Source organism: Eleutherodactylus coqui, chromosome 1 (assembly GCF_035609145.1).
Source record: "Eleutherodactylus coqui strain aEleCoq1 chromosome 1, aEleCoq1.hap1, whole genome shotgun sequence".
NCBI classification, from domain to species: Eukaryota; Metazoa; Chordata; class Amphibia; order Anura; family Eleutherodactylidae; genus Eleutherodactylus; species Eleutherodactylus coqui.
Window position 1 is genome coordinate 448,521,173 of NC_089837.1, and position 20,729 is coordinate 448,541,901.

Sequence of the window (20,729 nt, forward strand, 5' to 3'; positions counted from 1 at the left end):
TGCAGAGTTTTTCATTTTCTAAGAGTAATAATAATGCTGGGTTTCTATAGGACCAAATGGAATTCTTCACTTCCTATTCTGTCCCTTGCACTAGAATGTATAGTTATAGTCTTGATCTGGCCGCACCAGTTCTACGCCCGTAAAAAAATTGAGGGCAAAAAACATCGGAGGGAACACAGATACTGCCAGATGTTGATGAGTGCCCAATATTGTATGTGAAAATGGGCAAGAATAGGACAGGCTGTAATTCTTTTACAGACCATCAGTCGATGTGAAAAATCGCCTGTGTGAAGAGCCTCATTGGTTATTATGGGCGTGTGCTGTCCGTGGAAAATGTGGCCATCGGGATAAGCCTTTACTGGGACACATTGTAGCACATTTCTCATTAAAGGGTAACATTAACCAGTTAGTGATAAAGTCATGACCACTAGATTGAATTTAAAGGGATATTCCTATCTCGGACTTTTTAATGGCACAGCCATCGAATATGTCATAAAGGTCTGATAGGTGTGGGTCCCAGAAGTGGTACCTGCATCTATCTCTAAAACTGAGCCCGACCACCCCCGAACCAGCTGTGTGCAGGGGCTAGTCAGGAGTTATGGAAACAGTTGAGCGGGCTGTACTTTACTCCTAAATTGTGAAAAGCGCTTAGCACAGCTGGTTCCATCCTCCCTGCCACTGCGACATATGAAAAGGGATTCCATCTTGGCCATGATGGGCCAAAGTGGGAATACCTCTTTAAAAGGATGGTTGAAGGACAGACATTGATGGCATGTCACTAGGATATATCAAGGGAAGTCCAACTGATATGACCCCCACCCACCGCCCTAGAATGAAGGGGCAGTGACGCTAGAAGAGTGCTGGGCCACCTTAACTATCCCGGCAAGCTGCCATCCATGTCAGTCCTGAGATAAGTCCATAATGTATGGGGCCGTCATTGTATTTATTGCCAAAGATTTAGACTACTTTTTTTAAACAGATGTATATTTTCTTTTGATACAAATGTATTTTATCTATGAATAATAAATGTATATTTATTAAAATAAAGGAGGGATGTGAAGATAAATGGGTATATTGTGGGTACGGTGCTGGATGGTGTGATGCCAGCAGCGGGGGGTTATCATTTGCATATGTAAATCAAAAAGAGAAGATCTTTTCATTAAATTACAAAGCCGTGTCTGTTATTTACTGTTCATGGAGAAGGACCCTCCTACCTGATTACTGACTGTGGTAAGTACGGGTGGTGTTACACGGACAGAGGGCAAGCCCCGACCAACAATGAGGGTGCCCATCCACACTCGTCAATAAGGATTACGCAGACACATGAGCTGTAGTAACCGTTGGTTTTCTCCATACTGATTCGATTTGTCGGCTGCGCATCCACCCGTGTTTGCTTGTTCGTCAGCTGATAGGGGACATGACATGGTCATAGTTCCTGATGATCGGGCAAATGAATGTTCCTATGGACTTTTGTGCCCAATCATCATCAGCTGTATGCATCGTATTGTAATCTGAAATGCATAGGGTACAAGACATTTACAAATAAGAGAGATGGAACAATACCTCTGCAGCGCCAGCTATTAGAAGGTAGCATTCATGCAAGTTAGGGCTCGTTTACACGGGCGCTGTGATTTTTGTCTGCCCACATCGCGGCCTAAGATCACATGAACAAGAGGCAGCCACGACCAAGCTGCGGCTGCATCTCCCATTTTAACGTCCATTAAGACAGCCGGGCTGCTGCGTGTATATGCCGAAGCCCGGAATACCGTCGGGCAGGGGGAGAGAGTTTAGCTCCGCTAAACTCACACCCTCTTTCTGCCACTTGCCAGCAAAGAAATGGGGGCAGAAGCTAGTGTGTTTAACTCCCTCCCTCTCTCCGGCAGGGGGAGAGGGCGGGAGATTAGCAGAGCTAGTATGCTAATCTCCCGCCACCTCCCTTTGCCGTCAGCCGGCAAGGGGCGGAGAGGAAGTTTAGCAGAACCGCTGCTAAACTCTCTCCCACCTCCCTTTTCTGGCAGCTCTCATAGGCTCACATAGGAGTCTATGGGACCGGGCAGTATATTGATCTAGCACATATGATCACCATTACAGGTTCTTTAAGACAGCACTGTGCCAAATATTTATGATGACAATCAAACGACTGCTCAAGTCAGTGTGGCCGTACGTGACCTGGACCGTGCGAAGCACCAGGTGAGGGCGGCTCCGTGGTCTGTCCTGGTACACCGTGATCCTGATGAAGCACCTACTGTCCTCTACCTTCAAAGTGCTTTTCGGCTTCCCGCAGGGCTGTCTGAGTTTCATACTTACAGTCAAGCCTCTAGTTTCGTTGGTAATCCGTCTGAAAGCAATCGGCCAAACTTGAAACTAATGAAACTCGAGGTAATTCTTTCCATAGCAATCAATATAAATCCAATTAATTCACTCTAGATATTTCAAAAAACACACCAAACCACATTTAATAGAGAATACATTTTTTTAATACCAAGAAAGCAGTCTAATGTAGAGCTGTATGTTATCTGTGGTGTTACATAGGACTGCAGGTCACATCCAGTGCATTATCTGTCCTCCGCATTATCACTGTTTGTAATCTGTGGTGTTACATAGGACTGCAGGTGGCATCAATTCTCAGCTTTCAGGTGTCGTTGGGGTCCCCACCGCTGCTTTCGGAGCTTCTGGCTGGCTACCGGGCACTTGTCAAGCCGGAAAAGCATCTATTGCTAGTGATGGGGATTGAATTCCCTGCCTCCCAGCAAGAGATTGCTCTGAGTGGCAGCCCTTTCAGCCAATCACAGCCAGCCGGCGACACTAGAAGCTTGAAAAATCAGCAAAACTGGAAACCAACGAAACTAGAGGTTTACCTGGATATAGGAACTTGCTTTATCTGTACTAGTTATAGCTTCATTTTCATTATGCATTACTTTCCCTTAACATGTTGGAGTCTTCAGAATCCGTTACCAGTTTATTATATATGCTATAAAGTACTGCATTTTAATGGCTTCCATGACCACTGGACAGTAAAATTCAGCAACCTGAGTGACTTTGAATGAGACAAGGTCATAAGTGCTGAGCTAGCCGGGACCAGGATTTCATATGCTGCCAAGAGTGTGGGGGATATGTTAAAAATGGTGTGATGATCAAGGAAAAAAGCTTCCAGCAGGAGGGGATCCTGTGATTGTAAACAACGCATTGCTGAAAGGGGTCAGAGGAGGATGCCAAGAATCGTTTGGGCAAGCGGGTGCTGCACAGTCAAGAAAGTTACAGCCGAATACAATACTGGCGCTCCAGCTAACATGTTTGAATGCACAACTCATCATGCACCTTGGATAGGCGATCGTAGCAGAAAACAAGTTCCAGCGCCATTGGTATGCTCACACAGGGTGAAGACACTGGAGAATACTGCAGTATTTCTGCATGAAAACCCTCATCAGGTAATGTAGAAATGGAAGCACCGGCCCAGCGCTCACTAGAGGCGGTCAGGTAAAGGGACTGTGTTGGGTGCACTGACAGCACCATGTATTCCAAGGGGAGGGGGAGCGATGTAGCTACTAAAGTCAGCTGCGGATACATGGGTTTTTGTGTAGAAACACTACGGAATTCGTTGCAGAACTTTCTGCCCCGTGTGAACAGACCCTTGGGGAAAGGCAAGACCAGAAAAGATCACAGAAACTGGACCACTAAGCAGTTGCCAAACATCACATGAATACAGCTTTCTGTGTAAACATGCTGAGTGGAGGTTCAGAATTTGGTGCAAGCAGCATGAATTGAAGAACCCTTTCTGTCAACATATCAGGACCTCCATCTAATTTGCAACAACTGCAAGACGTTTCCTGTCCACATGGGTCAGTATGCCTACACAAAGATTTAAAGAGTACTTGAGATTTCTACTAGTTTCCTTTGGGTGGTTTCACACCTATGCTGGGGATTCTGCTTTCATACTCCATTGGGGAAGCAGGAAAGCATCCCCTGTGGGTGACCAGTTCTGTCTCTGGATGGAACCAACTAGGGCCAGGCAGACCCCAATGACTATAATGGGCTCAGTCTACCTGCCCAGCTTTTGGATAGAAGAAAAAGCACTGCATCCAGCTTTTTCTTCTGGTATTTTCAGCCAGACCTGTGATGCAACCTTTGGGCGGAAGTTCCAATGCCGACGTGAAACTGGCTTAAGATAGACCAGGTTCTCCTTACCCACTTGTTTGCCGCAGTTTAGACTGTTTCAGATCTGCAAGTTCTGAGTTTCAGGTGGTCTTCCCCATTTTTCTGTTGCTATGCTGTGTGCAATCCACTTTCAGGCAAGGGGTGTTAACAAGCCTAGCATTCAGTCAGTAGGTCACTGGTCTGCACGTCCTTGTCCTGACTGCCCCGGCTGTATTGCATAGTCTGTGGTCCAATCAGAAGAGGGTGGTGGGGAATATCTGTATGCTTACCCCTTTGCACTCTCAGGACAATTCAGGCCTTCTGGCCAAGTGGTAAACAAACATCCATCTGTTCTTGTTATGACAGAAGCTATGTAGCAAACAACAGACAGTGGATTGTGGAGAAGCTGGAAGGGAGACCCCTAGTGGCAGCCACTTCAAACGCGATTTACAGTGGTAAAGCAACATTTTTAATGCAAGTAAATTAGAGAAATGATGCGACAAAACACAAAGCTAGTAGATGAGCAAAGGTTGTCTGAAAAGTTAGTGCCCCTTTGAGCACCTAGTGAAATTATGTCACGGCAAATTGTTACGGTTCTGAAGGCCAAAGGAGGTCCAGCACACTATTAGATGGGCGTCTCTAATAAAGTGGTAATTCAGCAGCTCAGTTTCACATTTTGAAATACCATTCTGTGCCTTCTCTTTGAAAAATGCACTTAAGCAACATAAACCACTTTCCAATCAGAATACATTTCCGCAGCGAGATGAAGATCTGCTTACTAGGAGTCGGATTCATTTCTAGCCTTTCCCCTGATTAATCACAGTGAGAGATGAGCCCTGCCTCCCATCCAAAGTAGCGGTAATCTCCGGCCGCTCACAGCTGCAGTCGTGACTAAGCAGTTTCACAGCCCCAAACCCTAGAGCTTGCAAAAAGTAAACTGCAGAATCACAATGAGCTGCAGTGTAAATAGTTTGCTTCTCCCGGGAGCGCAGCGATGAGACCATTGATCTGCCTTGTCCTCATACGACTCCTATCAAGACTACCCAGTCCTGCGCCAACACTATGCCAGCGTGCTCACCTGCAACAATGTATGTTAGAAAAAGGAAAATAGATTTTTTTTTACAGCATTATAAAAAAAATGCACCCAGCAGCTTTCTCACACGAGTGTATGGTAATTTCGGGAATAATACACTACCAATATCACACAGGCGGCCATGTTGCCATGCAGATGCACTGCGTATATTATATGTGCAAGAGGTGTGTGTAGTGGTGGTGGTGGGGGAAGCACAGCTTGGCGAGTATTACATGTGCACACACACACACACCAAGATAGTACACCGTTTCATACATAATCTAGTGTCTCTCGTATGCATTTCAGTATCCCCATTGACTTCTATGGGGACTTTTAAAGCAGAGGAATAGATCAAGCTGGACAGCGGCTGTGTCTGGTAATACAGCTCAATCCCATTTACTTGAATGAACTGAGCTGCTCTCAGGCCGTGTGACTGATGAGCGCTCACCCTAGTACCGCTGCCCCCTCAATCAGCTGATCCTGAGCTGTTGTCTCCCGCAATCCGCTATCCCAAGGATAGCTCACCATTAGTTTAGGTCCAGTAAACCCCTTTAAAAAGTTTCCTGATTATAATACTTTACTATGAGCGCTACTACACTAACTAGTACACCATGTCCGGCTCCTGAGACCCAGGGCAAACAAGGGATTTCTCTGAAAGATGATGCTACTACTGCAGGGAAGATGTAGTGTTACAGAATCCATACATGGACAGTGCAAGTCCATAAAGTAATTGGTTACTGGCAGTTCTTCCCTGTGTCTCATAGAGAAGTACAAGGCGGGACCCCTCATCTATGACATCAATATATGAATACAGTTGTGTGGAATTTTCCTGCAGTCCTATCCATTGTGCTTACCTTGTGACGAACTGATGAGTGACCAGAATGTGGGGGACTAACTAGCAGAAGACATGGGTGGGATAGTGTGAACCATCAGACATTGATATCTGCATCAGGTAAGGCCAAAATATCAGATTGACCATCTGCAATTAGATCTGTATTTTCAGTCGATACAATAAGAGACCAACTTCTTTTGGGATCAGCTTTATCTGTGCTTATGTCAGCAATTCACACAATGGCTAAAAAGTGACAACTTGTTATACAGCGGAAAATAAAACCTTACACAACAATCATCAGACTTTTACAAAAGAATCTGAACATTTTATTCAAGTAGCTGAAATCATTAATTATAACAAGCCCAATTTGTGTTCCATCATCATGTGCGGCTCTCCCATCATCTCACACTGAGCAGGATCTGCAAAACACAAATGGAGGTTGGTGAGGTGAAGACATGGTCCATCCTACAGGGGGAACTAAAAGGCAGAAGGTCCGGGAGCCTCATAACGACAGACGCAAGAATTATAGATTATATCTCTAGGATATCAGACCGGCAGAGGTGCAGCTGCGGTCACCTCCACGGGTCGCCACAACAAAGTTCCAGTGAACTGAGCCGCCCTCCTACTTTGTTTCCTGCAGGCTGTGCTCAGCTTTTAACCCCTTCATGACATGGCCTATTTTGGGCTTAAGGACGCAGCAATTTTTGGCGGATTTTCTTCTGTTTATCAAAAGCCATAACTTTATTTTTCCGTCGACGCGGTCATATATGGGCTTGTTTTTTGCGTGGCGAACTGTAGTTTTTATTGGCGTCATTTTTGGGTACATTAACTATATTGTAAAACTTTCTTTTTTTTTATGATAGCAGGGAGAGAAAACGCATCAATTCTGCCATAGATGTGTTTTTTTTTACAGCGTTAATCATGCAGCATAAATGAGACATTCCATTTTTTCTGCGTGTCGGTACGGTTACAACGATACCAAAATTCTTATTTTTTTTAGTTTTTTCCACTTTTCTGCAATAAAAACCCTTTTTTTGGAAAGCTTTTTTTCTAAATCGCTGCATTCAAAGTCCTGTAACTTTTATTTTTTGATGTACGGAGCTCTATGAGGGCTTATTTTTTGCGAGACGAGCTGTAGTTTTTACTGGTACCATTTCGGGGTACATACGGCTTTTTTGATCACTTTTATTGCGTTTTTAGTGAGGCAAAATGCTAATAGCATTTTGCCTCCGTTTAGCTTTTTTTTTTTTTGCGTTTTTTCCGTGCACAGTCAAAAGCATGTGCAACTTATTGTACGTGTTGTTACGGACGTGACAATACCAAATATGTGGGGTTTTATTATTTTTTTTTTATGCTAATGTTTTTTTTACTCTTTTTTTAATCTTTGGTTTTTTTTTACAACATTTGTGTCCCTCTAAGGGACTTTAACCACTGCCCTGATGATCGCTGTCATAAGGCATGGCAGAGCTACTGCTCTGCCATGCCTTATCGCTTATACAGCAATCTCAGGCACTGGTAATACAGGACGCCAGTGTCTGGCGTCCTGTTACCATGGCGACAGGCCGGGCTCTCGCGATAACATCGCGAGAGCCGGCCGGAGACAGAGGGAGCGCGCTCCCTCTGTGAACTCTTTCCCTGCCGCGATCTACTTAGACCGTGGCAGGGAAGGGGTTAACAGCGGGGGGCGCATCTCCGATGCCCCCCCCGCTGTTGCAGCGGGACGTCGGCTGTGACTGACAGCCGGCTCCCGCTGCGGGATCATATGTGATATCTCCAGGACGTAAGTTTACGTCCTGTTGCGGGAAGTACCCTGCTGCCAGGACGTAAACTTACGTCCTACAGCGGGAATGGGTTAATAAGTGTGGGTTTCAGTAGTCAGACCTCCCCATGGATCTGAAAGTTATCCCCTTATCCCACGGAAAGGGGTAACACTTAATCCTGGCACACCCCATGTTATGACACTTGCCAGTTGTCTGGCACCCAAATAACCCCCGCTTGTAAAGAAAGGGAGTAAAGAACATGAAAAATGGAGATAGAAATGCCGATGTGTTTGTACTGCTTCTAAGAGGATTACTTCCACAGATCAGGACTTATCCAACATATTCTAATTGAATGGGTATATTTCAAGTATATACACTGCATAAAAAAAAAAAGAAAGTTTGGCACGCACAAGATGGAAATAGTTAAAGGGAAACCTGTCAGCTACTTTATGCTGTTCTCAGGCAGCACATTATAGTGACAGGCATGCTGATGCCAGTGGTGTCACATATGGGGTAATGTGCAAGGATTTTGGAGAACTTACAGCTTGTTTCTGCAGCTCTCAACGAGTTGAGTCCAGATTAATAATGAGGACCTAATAGCCCCGCCCACCAGTCCCGATTGACAGTCTTCTAGCTATTACATTGCATGCTGAGAAAACGGTCAATCACAGAGTATTAGCGGGGCTACCAGGTCCTCAGGGATAATCTAAACAACTCTTGCTGGGGGCTGCATAGACGAGTAAGTTCTCCAAAATCCCTGCACATTACCTTATAAGTGACACCGCTGGCATCAGCATGCCTGTCACTATAATCTGCTGCCTGCAGTGAGCACGGCATCAAGTACCTGGCAGGTTCCCTTTAACACAACGGCAGCAGAATGTAACTCCTTGTTACCAGTTGGATCCTCTGCTACAGATTCCGACATATTGGGCAGAAAGTGACATTTTTCCACACCTCGGCAGACCCCAATGGATGCCACTGTAAGCCTATGTAGTCTGTTGGGTACCGACGGGATCCGTTATATTACAGATTCGACTATGTGTCATTCTAATCAGCAGCCACAACCTGGGTGTGAAGAGAGCCGGAACAGTATTGGCACATAATGAAAAAAGACTTACCACTGAGAATATCTTCAAAGCTGATAGACTCATCGTTCCCTCTCAAGGTGTCCAGAGCGATGTTAGAGCTCTGCAAGAACGGAAGGCGCTGAATCTGGCAGACACAAAAGAGAACGATCAATCACAATCAAAGCATCCAACAAGTATTAAGGAGGGAAATTAGGATGTAAAGACAGATGAGCCGTATTACAATCTACAGCCAAGACGGCTCCTACATAATAAGACATCACAGGTCGTTCATTTCATTCTGTAGAAATGAATAGTTATCACTCCAGATGAGGAGAGAAGAGATGAGTGATAGATCTCTAATCCCTAAAAATGACCTTACTACATCTGCTCAGGGAGCCGTTTCTACATCACAGCCCTCCATCACACGGAATCTCATCAGCAGCAGCTATGTCATCTGCATCCGACTATTTACATTTTCACGCAGGCGCTTTCAATTTTTTTTTTCACCCATAAAAGTCAGCAGCGAAAAACTGCATTGTTTGATCACAATACTGCTGCCAGTCAGCACAAGTGGCAGTGCCCGCATGACTCTTATCTTAGTACCAACTTATATAGATTTGTCAGCTTTACTCGTCGCATAATCAAAGATCATGTCACTTTACAATATACTTTAACCACGTGAGGACACCGCTATTGTGGGCCTCAATCTCTCAATGCTGAAGGGCGTTCGTGTACACCCTCTGCTGGCGCGGTTTTGCAGAGCAGGCCTGGGAGTGAAGGCTGCTACGTACAAGGCGGGTGCTTGAAAAAAAACTAATTGCCCTGCACTCCTTCGCTTTCCTGATATGGACTTTTGAGCCCTTGGCCGCAGGTCTGTTTTCATTGAGCCAACTTACATACCGTTTCCTTCTTTTGGGAAGACTATCCTCTAGGTTGTCCCCTATGCTTTGTATGATCCTCAACATTAAAACAAAAAAAAAAAATTCCCTTCGAGCCTAGAGTTCTCTTCTTTACCTGGTGGAGCACTAATCAGCTAACTAGCGTGCGCCAATTTAATGTTACATCAAAGCTGCATACTTTACAACAATCCATCACCAAATATAACCCACCCAAAAAGGAGCATATAAGAGTCAACCAAGTCACTTTCCCCACTCATCTCCTCCGCCTTCACTCCCAAACCTTACTTTGTAAGAATCCATTTATGCACAAAATCCGTTACAAAGAGGAGTTATTTCTGTGATCTATAGTATATTAAACCAACCACCATTGGAGAGAAAACTTCTCTCAAACTCTGATCAGGACACTTAAAGGGTTAAAAGCTATATGCATAAGCGCTGATCGCAACAGTTGCTGGCTAGTGTCAGCTGTGAAAAAATAGCCAGCACCCACATTGTATGGAGTGCAATCAGCTCTCAATCCCGCTCGATAAAAACCCCGAACCTCCATGATGTAACAGTTCGCCCTGGAGCATTAGGGGTCAGAACTCTGCTTGCAGTCAGTGACTAAAAACAGGAGTCACACTTAAAAAAGGATAGCAGGTGCTGCACGAATTCCAAGTGTTAAGAAAATAGTAGATCAATGTATCAGTTAATTGTTTTTGCTATTAGATTGTAGACTAGGAAGATACAGCATGCTGCTAGTATATAGAGAAGGGGTTGAACGAAACCGTGTCTATATACCAGTGAGTAGTACAAGACCCTCCCTTGCACTCCTTTTCACTGAAGTCATACGGGTTTCATTGTATATTATAGTTACACCTTAAAAAGTGTAACTTATGTTAAATGTTTAAGTTGTACCCTATCATGTATTTTAATTAGTCTAGGGAGGCATCTACTTTTCCTGTGATGTCATTTAGGATATATAAACCACATGCAACTTGGAATAAATTAGAAATCATTTGATACTGCAACAGACTGGTGTGATTTGGATTTCTCCTAGGGGCCCAGGCTTCCTACACGAGATCTGATTATCTTCCTTGGTAAACACTAGAGATGAGCGAGCGTACTCAGAAAAGCACTACTCGCTCGCGTAATCTGCTTTATCCGAGTATCGCTGTGCTCGTTCCTGAAGATTTGGGTGCCGGCACGGAGCGGGGAGCTGCAGGGGAGAGCGGGGAGGAACGGAGGTAAGATCTTTCTCTCCCTCTCTCCCGCCCGCTATCCCCTGCTCCCCGCTGCGACTCACCTGTCAGCCGCAGCGGCACCCGAATCTTCAGGGATGAGCACAGCGATACTCGGATAAAGCAAATTACTCGAGCGAGTAGTGCTTTTCCGAGTACGCTCGCTCATCTCTAGTAAACACACAAATGCTCCTTACACCAAGCATCATGACAAGCTTTTTCTACAAGCATCCGACATCTATATCTCTATATACAAACATACCTGTTTAGCTGCTCTATACTCCATTTGCAGCTTCAGAGGAGCATGCAAGCCTTGGATGTTTCTTAGAGTAGAGAAACTTACTTTCTCCTGGTTTATCTGAAACTATAAAGAGACCAAATGTATTAGTAATGTCTGCGAGATAAGAACTATAACAAGGCAGTACGAGGGGGGCTTGTATTGCATTACGAAACCTACTATTATTTATGCTGCTTACTTAGCCTAGAGATACTCCGTAACGTCGTACACACCGATGACATCCCCAGTGGGGATCGCAATCTACTTTCCCTATTTCAGGCACATACATGCTAGAACTGAGAAAGCCAGTTAACCTAGCAGTATGTTTTGGAGTGTACACGCAAGGGCTCACTAAAACGAACACAGGTGTGTAAAATACGCATATTAGTTGCTTCCGTTAAGTCCTCATACCATATACTGGTGCATAATAAACACCAAAACAAGACGTGCTGCTTTTTTTTTTTTTTAAACATGCACAAAGGAAGAAAAAAAAAACACGCAGATGTGAGTGGCCTAATAGAAGCCAATGGGCTTTTAGCACTGCGTAATATGTGGGACACATACGCCCGTGCAAGTGAGCCTGTAGGCTACACTCACATCAGCATCAGTGGTTCCTTTCGGAGTCTATGGTGCAGATATGGCACAAAGTTCTGGATGAAATTGAGCAATCTGGGAAAATTGTGGTAAGCAATGGGGTCCATCAAGCATGCCTCAGATCACTCAAGTGCTGGATTAGATAGTTCTGGTATTCTCATTGTTCGGCTACAAGAAAGGAGACGAATATTGGAAATTGGCCAGAATGGATGTTAGCTTAAATTTTAGAACCCAATGAAAATCCACACAAAAAAAAAAAAAAAGAGACAGGGAAAACATAGAAATTTCATGCAGAGGTCATTCTTGGTCAGATCTGAAACCAGGACTCCAGTGCCAACCGCAGAGCTAGTGGCTCTGAATATGGTAAGAAACAAGCGATTTTTTAAAATATCTTTTTCACTGCCTTTTTTTTTGTTTTATTGGGGGTAAAAAGCTAAAAAAAAGTTAACATTTATAGTTTTTTTTTAATCATTTTTATATTTACACTAAAATAAAGTATGGGAACGGGTTCCTCTATTTGTTTCGGACGCTTTGCTATATAATATGTATGTTATGGTTTACAGGGCGCTTATAGCAACGTTTTTGGTTGGTGTCGGTTTTGGGTTATTTTCTTTCTTATGTATAGATTGTTTTATTCTGGAATTTACTTATTTATGCAATTGTGTTTTTTACTAGCTATGTCCCCTATGATGTCATGTAAGACCTCTGGGGGACATTCACTTCTTTTTTTCTTTATTTGACACTTTCCCACTGTAGCTGGGGCATCCTTAGGGGCCCCAGTTACAGGGGAAAGCAATCCTGTAGTGACATTAGTCACTTGCAGAGCTACCAGGGTCTAGTTTGACCCTCCAGCTCTCCAGTAGCAGGGAATCCTGGGAGGTCACATGACCCCCCCCTCCCCCTCTACAGACGACCTGTGCGGCACGAGCACGCTGGAGCGGCCCCTTCAACGGGACAGAAGAGGCAGACTGCGCAAGCGCGTCTAATCGAGCCAGGAGAAGGATTCGGTCAGCGTCATGGCGATGGGGACGCCAGCACGGGGGGGGGGGGGGACCCCCTGTAGGTAAGTAAATAACTTCTGTATGGCCAATATTTAATGCACAATGTATATTACAAAGTGCATGTATATGGCCATACAGAAGTGTTTAACTCTACTTTATTTTGCGGGACAACCCCTTTAAAGCACCGCTGTAATTTTACATACGGCGGGTTTTAAGCCCAGGACCAGCCGCCATAAATTTACTGTGGCTGGTCCTAAACTGGTTAAACGTCACGCAGATGCTGCAGAATTACAAGTACCAATTTACCTAATACAATTCCTGGAGCAGGGTGTGACAGTGCTATTAACTGTGTATATTCTATGCACCGTCTTCGCTATGTAATACCTGCACATCTCCGATTTTTTACAGGAAGCCATACAAAGGTTTTTTGTGTCAAATTTTTACAGAATTCCCCCCCCCCCCTCTTTTTACATGCACAATTTTTCCGTCCGATTATTGGACAAAGAAAAAAAAAATTTGAAGGATATAGCACCATTCATTTGAATGGGTGTGTACTAGAGATGAGCGAATATACTCGTTTCGAGTAATTACTCGATCGAGCACCGCGATTTTCGAGTACTTCCGTACTCGGGTGAAAAGATTCGGGGGGGGGGGGGGCAGCCCTCTATCTGTGTCCCCCCCCCCCACTCCCCGCTGCAACCCCCCCACTCACCCACGGCGCCCCCCGAATCTTTTCGCCCGAGTACGGAAGTACTCAAAAATCGCGGCGCTCTGGTGAAAAAGGGGCGTGGCCGAGTAGGTTCGCTCATCTCTAGTGTGTACACATGACTATTTTTAGTCATAGGCCCCCTGCACACGGGCGGAAATTCCACGGTGGGTTTTCCCCGCAGAATTTCCGTTTGTGGTCACTGCCATAGGATTGCATTAGAAAATGCAAGCCTATGCAGACGGTTGCGATTTGTCGCACGAAATCACTTGTGGGAAAACAAATCGCGGCATGTGCTATTTCTGTGTGGGGCTCGCAGAGCTCCGCACAGAAATGTAATTTCCCGGCTGCTGGCTCGCTCTGCGCCGGCACATCAAAGAGCCGGAGCCGTGGGAGAGGCGAGTACCACGCTTGTTCCTGCAGGGGCTCAGGTCTGGTCCCACTGCAAGAATTCTCGTAGCGGGATCCGTCCCGGCCATCTGCAGGTGGCCTAACTGTGGTTGATGGGCAAAGGGAAAAAAAAACCAAAAAAACCCCCCCAAAAAAACCACACACACCAACAACAACGCAGCATATCCTATTTTTGCCTAGTTTTTAATGTACAGTGTTTAGTATATCAGGGTGCTGCCCGATGCGAGTTATGCCCAAGAATAGCAGGTGCAACTTTTTAATCACCCATGTGCATGTAGCCGTACAGGAAAAAAAAAAAAAAAAGACCACTAAAGTGCGATCTATAAGAGGCTACATTATGTCCAGAGAAAATATTTCCATAATAAGCTGTTTAGAGCCTCCCCAGACGCCATATGCTGTTGTCACACTATGCAATACAGTATATTCCCATCTCCCCCTGATCTACTGTACAAACAGAGAGCTGACCCTATAATAGTGGGTTTGCCTCTGCTGAACACTCCTTGTGATGCCCTTCTGTCTTCTGGCTGATACTTACATTTTTCTCAGCAAGTTCTAGTGGATGACTTGGTAGGAGATCACTTTGCACACTAGTAAATCTACAAAAGAGAAAGCAACAACATGAACCGTGTGGTGCGGTTTTTGATGTGGATTCACCCCCACATAAATTGACAAGCAGCAGGTTTACAATCTGCAGTGTGCGGGTCAGTCTATGCAGCACATGGGTGAGATTGCTTGCATTCACAATACTTGTACTGGAAAATAGTGTAGATTTTTCACGGCCGACTGCACTGTGAAAATTCTGCAGCGTTTTCGCCATGATCGACTATAACCCTTGATATTTTCAGCAGTCCTCCACTGACTGTATCCAATGACCCTGTGTTACAACTAAGTGACATCATCCATAGTGACGTAACGTTCTGCCGCAGCGGTTGACGACAGTCGTGTGACGTTATGTCACCAAGGATGAGCCTTTACTGTGGTCTAACACCACTGTATGTCACCAGCAGACGGGGACATACCGTAGGAAGGACTCAAAACAATCATTATATTACAGTCTGCTCACATATTTTACCTGCAAGTTTGACATGTACGCCAAAAAAGCTCCCAGTACAGATGCTGACTCTATACATACCGCCCCATTGACCTGGCATATACTAAAGAGTGTTCTGTTGGTATACTATTTACAACGGAGTCCTCCATGCGATGCTTGCCTTAATGGCATATGTGACATACTTCCACTGAAGGTACATGTACGGAAATCCTGCTGACGTATACCTCCGATGAAAGGCTTAAACGTAATGTCAGGAGATCCATACAAAGAATACACCTTATATTCTGCCATCCGGAGAGAAGATCCAAGTGCTACGTGAACGTTCACGATCATCATCATTGGTCCTCTACCCTCTTACGGCAAGTATCGTCAGGTTGACTTACCCCGTTCGGAGGGTATCCTGAAGTCCATATCCGCCGTACTGTGTAGAGAGCTCAGCGATCGGGATGCTGTCCTTCAGTTGTGAAGAAAGGGCCTTGGTATTCTGGAACACAAACATGGCTTCTATAACCTCATGATCACATAACATAGGACATAAAGCTTCTTTCAGGTGTAAGCTCTGTGCCAATAGTGAGATCAGAGCCAGTGAGGGTGACCCTCCGGTCCTGGAGACAACATCTGCCCATGGTGTCCACCCTTTGTGGCCTTGCAAGATGGCCACAGTGCTCCTGCCACTACCCGATGGGCACTGCTCTCAGATTGGCCAACCCAGCTCATGCAAGCAGGATTGCCCATTTGTAGCCTCTTGATCTACAGATGCACCAGCAGTGTATAGCATGCAACGGTCATTAATGGCCAGCTTGGAAGACCGCAGAAGGGCCCAAGTAACTGGATGATCCACGGTAGTACAGCTACAGAGAAGGGCACCAGGTAATATGTCATAGGGGACTTGAACATGGGATCACTTGATTGCTTTTACAATATACTGCAATCCATGTTAGAGCTTAATGGACTGCAGTACGTGGCAGCTTTCACCAGGCTGGCATGTGATCCACCAACCAGCCAAGCCCCCTTCACGCACTATGTGTGAACGCACCATACGGCCTCTTTCACAAGAGCGGCATTTTGACGCAGAGGAGGCACATCAAAAAACCGTGTCTACAAGAACCAATGGTTTCCTAAACTCTCCCGGCAAAATATAGCGCAATAGGCACAGGGTTTTTTTAAAGCTGAGATCTCGTCATTAAAAGATAGGACAAGTCCTACCTTTTGACAGCACAACAAGGAGTCTATGGGAGCCGCGCGGCATACGCCAACAGTAGCCGCAATGTGTTTACAGCGGCTATTCCTTCACTTGATTTAACACTCCGATAGCCGCCTTGTTTTAGCACGGCTATCTGAGCGATAAACTGATGCTTGTGTGAAAGAGGCCTAAAGGTCCGTTTAAATGAGCGCATGACGTCCAAGTTTCGCTTGGGCTGCCTGTCTATCGGTGGATACATCATTGGTGCATTCAAAGGAAAAAACGTTCAGTCATTCTCATTGGTTGTGTGACAAACCGACAGAATGAGCGCTGCTCAAACTGAATGAGCCAACGAAGAGTTTAGCTCTGCATAAAATGAATGAAAAGTAAACGATTTACCGTTCGTTGCGTTTGGACCATACGATTATCGCTGACTTTCGCGCGTTTGAACCGATAATCCTTCTGGTAAAAAAGGCCTTAAAGGGGTTGTCCCGCGCCGAAACGGGTTTTTTTTTTTTTCAACCCCCCCCCCCCGTTCGGCGCGAGACAACCCCGATGCAGGGAAGTAAAGAAAGTTTACCGGAGCGCTTACCTTAATCCCCGCGCTCCGGTGACTTCTATACTTACCGCTGAAGATGGCCGCCGGGATCCTCTGTCTTCGTGGACCGCAGCTCTTCTGTGCGGTCCACTGCCGATTCCAGCCTCCTGATTGGCTGGAATCGGCACGTGATGGGGCGGAGCTACACGGAGCCGCTCTCTGGCACGAGCGGCTCCATAGAAGACTGCTGAAGACCCGGACTGCGCAAGCGCGGCTAATTTGGCCATCGGAGGCCAAAAATTAGTCGGCACCATGGAGACGAGGACGCTAGCAACGGAGCAGGTAAGTAAAAAACTTTTTATAACTTCTGTATGGCTCATAATTAATGCACAATGTATATTACAAAGTGCATTATTATGGCCATACAGAAGTGTATAGACCCACTTGCTGCCTCGGGACAACCCCTTTAATGATCTGCTTACATGTCAGATCCTCCTCCCCCCCAAAATAAATAAATCGCAGCATGTCCTTCTGGTCAATGGAAGCCGTCCGATTCGCGGAAGCGTCACTGATTCCGTGTCATCGGCTTCGCACTTCCTGTACTGCGCATGTGTGCCGGCCGGCACATCCGCAATGCTGACAAGACGACTGCGGACAGGTACGTAGGGGTCGCCACGGCCGATCACGCATGTGGAATACAACCCGGTCGTGTGCATCTGGACTTACCAAATGGATACGTCATAAATGTAACCCAAAAAGGTGCTCCCACCAGAGCACTAAGAAAATATGAAGAATAAAATAGAATCTGTTGTTTTTGCACACCAAAGGTCCCCATTGACGTGGATAGGGGACACACAAACGCGCACATCGCACCAGGAGATGGGAGAAACACTGAAAAAAAAGCAATTAGAGCTCAAAATTCGTTAAAACGAACACATTTGCACAATAATCGTTCAGTGTAAAGACCGAGGACGGGTCACAGCCACACTACGGATCACAAGGAGGGACAAAACACCCGGACTACCAGCACAGCGCGCTCAGTGCCCGGCCGGTGACACAGCACTACAGCGTCTGCCAAACAGAAAGTGAAAGGCGGCCACAAGACCATCTCTTCTTCTTCCTCCTTCACCTCCTCACATCACCGTTCCGTTACCGCAAAGCGCTCACCATAACGACGGGATTCTCTCCGGTTAGACCGCTCTTATTCCCATTCAGCACCCGGAACGCAGACTCACTCTTCACCGCTACCGCGTATGCGTGAAACAGGAGGCTGCGTGATGACGTTGACGTTTGTACGTCATAGTGCGTGAGGGGGCGGAGCTACGCTTTTAAACAGAGCGGAGGTTGTTTCGCCTTTGTCAAAGACGTCACTGTAAGCTGATTGGTTGCGATGTGATGATGTCACGTCGCAGTCTGAAACTGCTAAAAAGCCTGATCTGTCGTAACTAGGCCTCATCTACCTGAAACTCCCTTTGTTGCCCATAGCAACCAATCAGAACGCAGCTTTCATTTTACCAGAGCTATTCAAAATATGAAAGCTGCGCTCTGATTGGTTGCTATGGGTAACAGAAAACATTTTAAGTATTAGACAGTTTTGATAAATGAGGCCCAATATGTGTCTGAATACAAGCTATTGTACTCTGTTCTCAGCTATTTCTAGTTTGGCAGCTGCTGGTTGTTGTGATCACTGACAAGAAGTTTGATGCCTGTAGCTCCCTTGATCTATCGGGGACTTTCCTAGTCACTCCTGCACCATTTTTCATTTTCTGCTGTTCTTTTTCATCCCTCCTTCCAATAACCAGAATTTGTATTATTTTTTTCCTCAGTGATGTAGTAATTGCTAACAGGACAGGCGCATTGCAGTTCACACAAACGTGTGGGTCTTTGCGCACGCATTTGCGCCATGTTTTTGCAGAATAGGCGTTGCGTATTTGCGCCCACTGCTGCATTTTGTACTGCACTGTTTTCACCTGCAAATTGTGCACATTTGCGTGTAGAAAAAAAAAGCTTTCAGCCATTGAAACGGCCAATTAGTTTCATGAGTTCAAAATGTTCTTTTTCTCTGCGCAAAAGTGCAGAAAATAGAACATGCTGCGTATTGTTTTGCGTGGCTGAATTCACGCATTTGAACAAACCCATTTAAATCAATGGGCTCTATTCTCTGCGACTTGTGCGCGCCAATACGGGCGTGTGAATCCGGCCTTATCATAATGAGTTTAATGTCAAGTTAGCACTTGCTATGTCTGTAGCGTGTTTTTGTGGTACAGAGTTGCATTTTTTTTTAATGGTACCATTTAATATACTGAAAAACCTAAAAAAACATTATGTTGGGATTAATAGAAAAAAATGCAATTGTGCCGCCGCTCTTCTGTTGCGTTTTAACGACTTTCACTGTGTGATAAAAATGGAGTTTTTTCTGTGCTTCAGTGAATTTTGAGGATAGCAAATTTAGGCAGCGCTCACACGTGTGCTGGCACTGTCACACCTGTGTTGGCGCTTTCACACCTGTGTTGGCGCTTTCACACCTGCGTTGGCACTTTCACATCTGCGTTGGCACTTTCACATCTGCGTTGGTGCTTTCACACCTGTGTTGGCGCTGTCACACCTGTGTTGGCGCTGTCACACCTGCGTTGGCGCTTTCACACCTGCGTTGGCGCTTTCACACCTGCGTTGGCGCTTTCACACCTGCGTTGGCGCTTTCATGTGTTGGCACTTTCACACCTGCGTTGGCACTTTCACACCTGCGCTGGCCCTTTCACACCTGCGCTGGCCCTTTCACACCTGCGCTGGCCCTTTCACATCTGTGCTGGCCCTTTCACACCTGCGCTGGCCCTTTCACACCTGCGTTGGCTCTTTCACATCTGCGTTGGCAATTTCACACCTGCGTTGGCTATTTCACACCTGCATTGGCACTTTCACACCAGCATTGGATCGTCCGACCGGAGGTTCCATCGTAGATCTGGCTGAAAATACTAAAAGAAACAATGCTGGGTACAATGTTTTTTCTTCCTTCCAAAATCCGGGTAGCTGGGTGGAAAGCGGGTGGACCGTATTATAGCCAATGGGGTCCGTCCGGCACTGCTTGGTTTCGTCCAGAGGCAGAACCGTTTAGCCACGGGGATTCCCCTTTCCTGCTCCATGAACCAAATAGGAAAGTGGAATCCCCAGCACAGGTGTGAAAGCAGCCTTAGGCCGCTCTCACTCATGCGTTCACAATACACTGCATTCAAAACCGCAACATTTTACCGCAATTTTGCGCAGTGTTTTCTAATGCATACTACAGCGTTTGACAGCATTTTTTACCGCACCCCATCTTAGTGATAGGTGATGAGGTGCAATAAAAAGCGCTAAAACGCATGAAAATAGAGCAGACACCGCTCTAAAATCGCATTCGAGCGCAAGTCTGCGAAGCCCCATTGAAATGAATGGACGCGATGTACCATCATTACCATTTCAAGCGCCGTACTAATCTGGGTAAAAGCGGGCTGTGTGAGAGCGGCCTAATTCCGGGCTCATGCGAACGGGTCTGATTCTGCATGTGGGAGGCCTGCAGCAGATTCCGTCTGTGACCCCGGCCGGTCACCCTGCGTACCTAATTTTTCTTTAATGCGTATGACTGCAGACGCTTGCCAGCGGTCATGCGCAATACAATTAATTTTTTTTTCCGTTGTATTTCCTGCGCCAACACTAAGCGATGACGCAGGTACCCGGAGCCCACGCACAATGTTAGTTGTGTATGGGCTGCGGGTCGCATGGCTTACACTGACCCTAACGGAGGCTGTCCATTATACAGCATGCTGTGATTTTTATTCCGCTCATGGAATACACAATTCGAGTGTAACGGAAAAATCGAAAGTCTGTCAATACCTGTGTTTTTCTGCAGTTCCCCCATGCAGACAGCGATCACAATTGGAATCCGTCCGTGTGAGACCCTCCTTAGCTTTGTTTTGGAGCAGAAAAACGGCATTAAAAATTTCCAATTTT

General features: G+C 45.8%; 1 protein-coding gene across 1 annotated transcript; it reads right to left on the minus strand.

Annotated features, from left to right (window-relative positions):
• Positions 1 to 6,230: 6,230 nt before the first annotated feature.
• Positions 6,231 to 18,058, minus strand: POMP (proteasome maturation protein). The gene is made up of 6 exons (XM_066583217.1): positions 17,913 to 18,058; positions 15,408 to 15,508; positions 14,509 to 14,569; positions 11,247 to 11,348; positions 8,917 to 9,010; positions 6,231 to 6,457 (listed from the first exon to the last, which is right to left on the minus strand). Exons 1-6 carry the CDS (start codon positions 17,913 to 17,915, stop codon positions 6,390 to 6,392), a joined length of 429 nt encoding a protein of 142 aa, XP_066439314.1. The 5' UTR covers positions 17,916 to 18,058; the 3' UTR covers positions 6,231 to 6,389.
• Between the last annotated feature and the right edge of the window lie 2,671 nt (positions 18,059 to 20,729).